Source organism: Epinephelus fuscoguttatus, linkage group LG12 (assembly GCF_011397635.1).
Source record: "Epinephelus fuscoguttatus linkage group LG12, E.fuscoguttatus.final_Chr_v1".
Lineage (NCBI taxonomy): Eukaryota > Metazoa > Chordata > Actinopteri > Perciformes > Serranidae > Epinephelus > Epinephelus fuscoguttatus.
In genome coordinates, this window is record NC_064763.1 from 28349466 (window position 1) to 28357924 (window position 8459).

An 8459-nucleotide genomic window follows, 5' to 3' on the forward strand; every position below is an offset into this window, starting at 1 on the left:
TATTTTAACTCTCTATTAGATCAGATCAGAAAGCATTCAGCCAGCTCAGTCACATGGTGTCTTTTGGCAAGCTGCATAATTCAGTGACAAGAACTCAAGATGATAGACTTTATCTGATCTGATCAAGCAGCTTCACTGTTAGAAACTGCTCATGTGGTGCCATCTGTTGTCACATTAGTAACACCGCAGGCATTTTATTCACTTCAGGGAAACTAAGTTATGTCAACAAGCTATGGATGCTAATTTATTGGAAACAACCCACTCTTTTTCATTTCTGCTGGCATTTGCTAACCCCTCATTTATTTTAAATTATACTAATGGAACTTCAATGGCCTAATAAGGTGACACATCAGTGATTCATATATAATGCGTTTCCTGAGATGTCTCATTTCTACAGAAAAAACCACAAAGAAAACATTGTTGGGTGTACACGCAGAAACATTGAGGGGGACACAGATGAAAAGGGGGGCTTAGGGGACCTCTGCGAATATTTTCATGCACCATTTTGTACATTTTCTGCATCATCTACTTTCATGTTTTTACTGGGGAGGCGGGCAAATGAACATGTTCTAAATATTAAGGGGGACGTGTCCCTTGTGTCCCCCCTAAATCTACATCTGTGTGTGCACATTAAAGTGAAGTGCAGCCACTTGAGAGTGACTGGATTTGAAACTTAATTACACCGTGTGAACACATACTTTCTCAAGCAAATGACCTCCTCTCTTAGTGTGACTTTCTCATCTTTAAGCCCTGGGGCCTCAGTGACTCTTGGTTCCCATTCCCCAGCACCAAAATCTATTAAGTCACCCTGCTTGACCTTTGCCCCCCTGGATCTTCCTTTAATTCTCCCTTCATGACAAGTGCATGAATATGTGGTGAGAATGACCAGCATGGGTGTGATTTACAGATCTTACTATAGTTTTGTAATCATCCAGGGGGTATTACACTATGTTTGCTCACATAAAAGAACACTGAGAGATGAAATAACAGTCTCTGTATAATTAAAATGGCCTCCAGAGAGAGACGGAGGAGTGAAGACAGAGCGAAAAGAAAGAGAGAAACTTTAAAGTAACAGAGAGGAGCTAAGTGCGAGAGAGTGACTGAGATTCAGGAGGGAGAAACATGAAAAGCAAAGTGAAGTATTAAATCATTAATACATCTGTCCAGGTTGAAAGATGAGTCCTCTGGAGACCTTATGGTCTCAGCTATTCATCACTCACGCTGAACACAGACAGATTTTACATCTCATTAACCTTACTGATGATTTTTCAATAACACTGCGTTGCACTACCAATCATCTTCACAAGTGGGGGATAATAACAAACATCTTTTACCGTTTGAAGCAATTTTTTCTCTGTTTTAATGTTGATTGGTTTTCTTTCACTTTTGCTTAAAAAAATGCAGAAATCCATTTGTTATAGAAAGATACAGTCATTTTTGTGCATTGGAAATAAAGGAACACAGAAGCAATTTGTGCAGCATATACTGTACTAGGCCTGCACATGTATACAGCTCCCAGTCTATTGACTGTACAGGCACTGCCACTAGAGGGCGATAAGCACCAGCATTAACATTACTTTGACTGTGCAGTCTGCAGTTGGCTTAGTGGGAGACAAATAAAAAAATTCTTGTGGTTAATGACTTCTTAACACCCTCAAACCCCACTGTCATCAAAAATACAGTGTGGTTGCTCAGCATTTCCTCGTAAAACTAATGTTACCCCGATTTTTGTACTCACTATATCATTTCATATTTTACAGAATATTTTTAAGACCAACTGCACTGTAATGATTACAAAAAATGAAAAGAAATCAATAAATATATACAAATATAATACAGTGAAACTTGATCATAAGCAGGTTGCAAGGCTGATTTTCTGTGAAGAGTCCTGAGTGTCAAAGATCTACTATGAGCGGGGTGAAAATAGGTGAAAGGTTATAGGTGTAAGCCAACAGAAAAGCTAGAGTATTGAATGGGATGCACAAAACAAATAAGTAATTATGTTGTTGATAGCACAGGAGACACAAAATATACACATAAATATGCTTGAACCACATGCATCAATGAGTTAATGCTACATAGTTCACTTGACCCTTTACAGGAATTTGGATAAGATGTGTTTAAGATAATTAGGTTGTGGGTAACGCACAGTATTTCCATTCAATATGTAATAAAAGAGTCCAATACTTGCTACAATACAGGACAGACACATAATGTGGTTTTTAATTACACAGAGTGTGGCGGCGTTCCTCCCATAAGTGTACTTTGTTCATGTATAAAAGCTCTGCTAATGTGCAGTTTCTTTAGACAGCACTTTCAACACATTTAGGCAACATTTTTGTGAGGTCTGTTTATAGTGAGTCAGAGCAAAGCTGAGAGCTGTGTGCAACCTAGAAGAGCTGTGTCACTGTGGTCAGACGACCACAATGACAGCCTGAAATATGATAGCCAGACATATGACCAGAAGGTAAACATGGCACACTATGTCAGGTCTATTTATTGAGTCGACTGGTTTTGGTGCAAAATGCTGTTTTGTGTTGCACTCTATGCAGAGAGGGCAGAACCAACACTGTCTATAAGAGGTATTGTGTGCTTAGTTTTCCTATTAACACCTGAGAATCTGTATAAAAACATTATTCTAAACAACTGAAGTAAATAAGATGAATTGTGTTGTCCTGAGGTAATCAAGCGGTGAAGCATATTATAAATATTAAGAGCATTGTTCCCTTTGATTTGTGATTAAAGTCGTGATTGTCTCAGTGCTAAAACATTTTAACATTCTCAGCATGCATCCGGCTGTGTTGATTTGTGAGCAGGTCCCTTTGGGCTTTAACCAGAAGTCTAATAAGCCATTTGAAAAGCGTAAAACATTTGCTACAGGTCATCAGAGACAAAAAGGTCAAATGAATAGTTTTGGACACCTGGAATGCAATTTCTGACCCCTTAATTTGTGTTTTAAATTGAAAAGGTGGCAGGAGTAAATTAAAATCTGCGCTGATTACGGCCTTCTCATTATAAATCTGTTGTCATGATGAGTGTGCACCACCGCTTTATTGTGGAGCCTGTACTCATGGCGTCTGTGGTAATGTCTTTAGATCCTGTATGATACAGGGTGGGAACCTTTGGTTTTAGACCAGTCTGACATCAAAATTGACCCTATGGGTTTTGTACAAAGCAGCAGTATATGTGCTGAGTATGTATCTAAAGCTAAAGTTGACCATCTCTTGTGACTGTATCCTCTCTGGAGCTGGACGACATCTCCTCGGACGTCACATACTCATCACGGCCCACAAAACAGGCTGAGAGTAAGGCCTGGGGCTGGAGCGGCATCCCATGCTGGGAAAGCAGTGTGTCTATGTGAGGGAATAAAGAGGACAGAGGGCACTCTGGGGAGGTGTACTTGGCCAACACCTGGAGCTGCTCTGGCTGCAGGTTGGCTTCGTTGCAGACCCTCTGGCACAGTGTGGAGACACTGTGACATGTTTTGGACTTCAGTTGGTTCAGCTGGCTCTTCTCCATCATCAATTTCTCCCTCTCTGTCTTCTGTGAAACACACATGCACACCCAATCTGATGAACACATGTGTAAACAAGAAGTGGATTCATAAAAATGTACTGATTTAAAGGAGGTGTGTAATATTTAGGGGGATTTTGTGGCATCTAGCAGTGAGGACTGCAGATTGCAACCAGCTGAAACTTCTCCCTATTAGATTTCCCTCAGTGTTCATTGTTCAAGAGGTTTTTCCTGGAATGAATTCAGTGGCCAACACAAAAATGTGGATGGCCCTGTCTAGAGCTTACTGTAGAAACATGGTGATGCTACATGGCGGACTACATAGATATAAACAGAAAATTCCAAGGTAACAAAATAATACACTAAAGAAAACATACTTATTATATTATATTCCATTTCTGCCAATTAATCCCCCTAAATCCTTCACACTCAACCTTTAAAAAAACAATTTGTTTTACCAGCTTGTGGATTTCACACTGCAGATTATGTATACAGTCAAGTTTCCTCTTCCGGCAACGCTGAGCTGCGAGGCGGTTTTTGCTGCGGCGTCTCATATCATGGACAAACTCCAGCTGTTCACGCGTAAAGACCTGTTGCTTCAGCAGCTGTTGGAAATCATTTCTGCTCAGGTCCACAATCCAGTCTACAGAGAATGGCAACTGCACCTGAGGACACCCAAACAGAAAATATAGGTTACACAAGAGATTTTTATTTTAATTTTTTGAATGCTGTCATGCTGTAGAGGACATTGGACTGTAGTACATATACACCACTCATATATTTCTTGAGTCTGAAGAAAATGAACCTAATCTTAAGACATCATTCAGTGTATATTATGATCAAATACAGGCATTGAGCTTCCTGCATATGGACAAAAGGAAGTAGAGTTTGTGGAGTTGGTTATGGAGTTCACACACTGAGTTATAATTTTACCAAGCTGTTAATTATTAACTTAAAATGAGGAGTTCACTTTAAAAAGCAGAGGTTGGGTGCTGCTGCCAATGTGTGACAGGCAATGTTCACTCACCGGTTTATTGGAGCAGTAAAATCATGTAGTGTTATCTAGGGTAAATAAAGCACAGTTTCTCCTCTGAAATGACCTTAACTTTGTCTGTACACTCACTGCACTGTTCACACTTTTTTTTTTGGACAGCAACACGAGAGGTTCCTAAAACCTGTTGTTTGTGTCCCCTGCAGTCATGGCTAACTCGACCGGCAGAGCTGTCAACTTCAGATAAATTGGACTCTGAAGTAATTAGCAAGACTCGGGCAAACAGTCGCAAGACACACAAGCGCACACACATCATCTGTACTCAGTGAATAATTAACTTGGCACTATAGCGATGCTGCTTTCTGTAATATGAATGCAAACGTTCATTTGCATCTGATATCTCTTATCGAGAACAAACATAGAGAAGTAATCTTAGGGTGAGCTTGCTGACGCTTACTGACGCAGATTAATTTCAGCACATTGTGAACTTCACAGTGAGGTGGCAGATATATATCGAAGAACAGAACAGCTCTGCGGAGAATTAGCAGACTCATGGTTTAACTGCTCACCTGTCTGGCCCTCTCTCTGGAGTAGGACTCACTGTCTCCTTCTGTTTCTGTCTCTGACTCTCCATCCTCCCCTGAGTTTAGGGATGACACGCCTGACTGTGACGCCCCCTCACACTCAGACAGCTCTGCTCCCTTCCATAAACATTTGCTTTGGTCCAGATCCCGGAAAAAGGGACAGCTGGTGCTTGTGGAGCTGAGGTTGTTGTGGAACTTCAGCCACTCTAAAGATGAGCTCTGCGCCCGTCCACTCCCTGTGTCGGAGGAACTTCCTGCATCAGGGTCGTGGAAGTTCAGCTGAGAAGAGCCCATGTCTGACCCCAGCCGTTTGGCCAGGTGCTCGGCCACCTCCCTCTCCACGGTGCTCCTTCCTGACAGGGCCTCTCTCTCCATGCTGCCTGTTTGTCCTCCTTTTCCTCTTTCTTGCCAGCCACAATCTATCTCATCGTCTGCCCTTTTCTGCTCAGCTTCTACCTGTTCCTCTGGCTTTCGATGAATGGATTCTGGCACCAGTGCATCAGAGTCCCTTGTTTTCGTGCCCTCTCTAATGTCCATGACGAACCTCTTCTGCCCCAGTGACCCAGTGATTGCAGGACCCTCACCAAAGGTCTTCAGGGGGCAATGGTGCAATATTAACCCTGCAGACCTCTCACCCAGCACTTTGTTTGGCCCTGAGGAGACTGCCTTGATACTGGATGTGTTTGAAGAACTGATGTCTTCCTCCATATCCATCTCCTTGTTCCATTTTCTTTGCATTTCATTTGTGTCTTTCACAATCATGTCAACCTCCCCTCTGCCCACACAGTCGTCTGTTTTCTTGCCATGTGTTTCAGTTTGCCACGGCTCATCGCCCCCCCCTTTGCTCTGTCTGGTAGGATTTGAGGTTGAATTACTTGGAAATTCACCGACAGCTTCATTCTTACTGTCCACACTGCTGGGGCACGGCGAGCAGGAGAGGGCAAAGTCATCCCTGATTCCTGTTACTGGATTGTTCGGGCTTTTCTCTGTGACACAAGTTTCCTTCCCACAAGCCAGTTGGAACTTGCGATACTTTGGACACTGCATATAATGGTCATTTGTCCCTTCAGCCACAGGTGTAATAGTGCCTGTGCTGTTCTGACTTCCCATTTTGCTGTTCACTGATTTGTTACAGTGCTGAGCCACTTCCTGCTGACATGGTGAGTCAGCAGCTGGTTTTACTTCTTTCTCATCCAACAATAAATCGTCAGAGTCAGTGCCACAGTCTTCTTTTGATAATCGCCTCTTACATTTCTTCTTACAACAGGTCTTTCTTGGAACAGGGGCAGAGCCCTCGCTGCTGGAGAAGAACTTAGGGAGGAGGAAATCAAAGCATGCTTCGTCTAGGTCTCTGAAACCAAGGACAGAAGCTGAGTTATGTATGTCTAACACATCGTTTTTCCCGAAGAGAAGTTTGGATGTGTAGGCAAACGTCAGCAGGGGTTCAAAGCCAGCGGCTGTCACCTGTGGAAGGGGACAAGCGACATAAATGAGCCCTTATATCCTCTAGTTTGCTCTCAATGATAGCAAGAGGTAATTTTATACTGAAGTATTTTCTGTCAGATAGTTAAGCATAGGCCAAGGAAATAGAACTACTCCTACCACAAATATTTAGCAAAGTAAAGCTCAGCATTGTAGCATTTCACTGACACAGCAAACAATACATGTAACCACAAGTCATTGTTTTGCAAGTCACAAGTAAGTCTCAAGTCTTGGCACTCAAGTCCTGAGTCAAGACAGGCAAATCCGAAGTCCTAAACTTTAAGTTTCAAGTCCTAATGCGCTCTTTACCAAAGGTAATGCTATTTTAATAACAGCGTAAATCATGATTTTTGGCAATTGTTTTTCTTATTGATTAAAACAAATTTGTTGGAAGTTTCTGCATCTCTGTCTGTGATTTTCGACCCACATGCTTTGCATACTGCAATTCATTTTTTGTTTACCCCCTGTGTAGTTTTTTTTTTAATGCAAATGACATTGTCTTTGGTATTGTGTTTATATTTTCAACTGGCACTCAGTAACTTACTAACTCAGATTGGTTCACACAAAGCAGATCTAGAGAATTAAGTGTCGACTGACTGGGAATGAATAGTGATGTTAGCTGATTAAGGAAATAGAGGGACATGAATGAATTCCTGGCACACTGGAAAGGCTCAAGTCCATGGGGAAATCATGAGTCACTGGTGTTAAAGTTCAAGTTGAGTTGCAAGTCTTTTTTGATTTTGTTTAATCCCATCTAAAATCATCAAATTTGTCCAAGAGTCCAAGTCATGTGACTCGAGTCGACAGTTCTGCATGTAACTAAAATTCTTGTATCTGAGGCTTTTGGGGTTGATAAGCATAAAGTAAGAGTGGTACAGCACATTTAGGGCTCTTCTACATTCCCCTTCAAATGCAAAGTGCACTTAGACAATATGTGTTTTCAAGGTGACAGGTAATGACAAGATTTTAACTAAACCAGCATAAAGAATACACAATCTCTTATAGTCAGCCTGTGAACCATTAACACTTGTTGAGGAAATAACCCTTTCAGTTCTTGTCTCACTTCACTTTTACACACGGTTGTTGTTTTACAGCTTGTGTGTCTACTTTTTGTTTGTACGGCATCATGAGGTGACACCTCACCTCCTGTGGCAGAGTGATGACCGCTCCATGCTGTGTGAGGGAGGAGATCTTGTGTGTGAAGTACTCGCTACAGGAAGCGAGCACTGAGCGGTGGGCTCTGAAACTTTGACCCTCCACCACCACGGTAACATCACACAATGTGTCTCGGCGACGCTGCTCGTCCAGGCAGCGCAGCACATGGGAGGAATGTACTGTAGACTCAAATGTAAACACAGACGACCGGGGGGCAGACGTGGCCATCAGGGGCATCTATACATACACACAAACACATACACACACACTTACAGTATAGTTAACTACTTCCCCTCTATCAGGACACATACTTAAAGAGTTACACACAAAAATAACAACAAAAACATGCCTACCTTGCGAGGCTGACTTTATATATCCAAGTATCTTAGAGTGATAAAGAAAGTCCCAGCTATTGAGCACACATGATTATTTCTAAATGGAATGCCGTCCAGCCTGTCTACATTTCCCAGAAAGCCTTATCTCAACTCTGCTACAAACTAAAAACTGAGCTTGACTCAGTCATATGGCCTGTGTGTGAGTATGTGAGAGGGAGGGAGAGATAGAGGGAGTGAGAGTGTGTGTGTGCGTCTGTGTGTGTGTGTGTGTGTGTGTGTGTGTCGCAACAACTCTGGGTGTAACAGAGCAAGCGCTGACTCATGCACTCCTGCTGATATAGGATGAGCAAGCAGTTTTCCCGTCCATACCAATCCCACCCTTGCATCTGTCTGGTAAAC

At 42.3% G+C, this 8459-nt stretch overlaps 1 protein-coding gene across 1 annotated transcript; it reads right to left on the reverse strand.

The window, feature by feature from the left end:
- Positions 1-1336: 1336 nt before the first annotated feature.
- On the reverse strand, positions 1337-8279 carry LOC125898171 (transcription regulator protein BACH1-like). The gene is made up of 5 exons (XM_049591881.1): positions 8079-8279; positions 7714-7962; positions 5074-6552; positions 3972-4178; positions 1337-3543 (listed from the first exon to the last, which is right to left on the reverse strand). Exons 2-5 carry the CDS (start codon positions 7960-7962, stop codon positions 3208-3210), a joined length of 2271 nt encoding a protein of 756 aa, XP_049447838.1. The 5' UTR covers positions 8079-8279; the 3' UTR covers positions 1337-3207.
- Between the last annotated feature and the right edge of the window lie 180 nt (positions 8280-8459).

Coding starts and splice junctions, on each gene's coding strand:
- LOC125898171 (XM_049591881.1), bottom strand. CDS start 7,962: ATGCCCCTGATGGCCACGTCTGCCCCCCGGTCGTCTGTGTTTACATTT. Junction 6,553..7,713: donor TCATCACTCTGCCACAGGAG/GTGAGGTGTCAC, acceptor CCCCTTCCACAG/GTGACAGCCGCTGGCTTTGA. Junction 3,544..3,971: donor AGTGTGAAATCCACAAGCTG/GTAAAACAAATT, acceptor TGTGTTTCACAG/AAGACAGAGAGGGAGAAATT.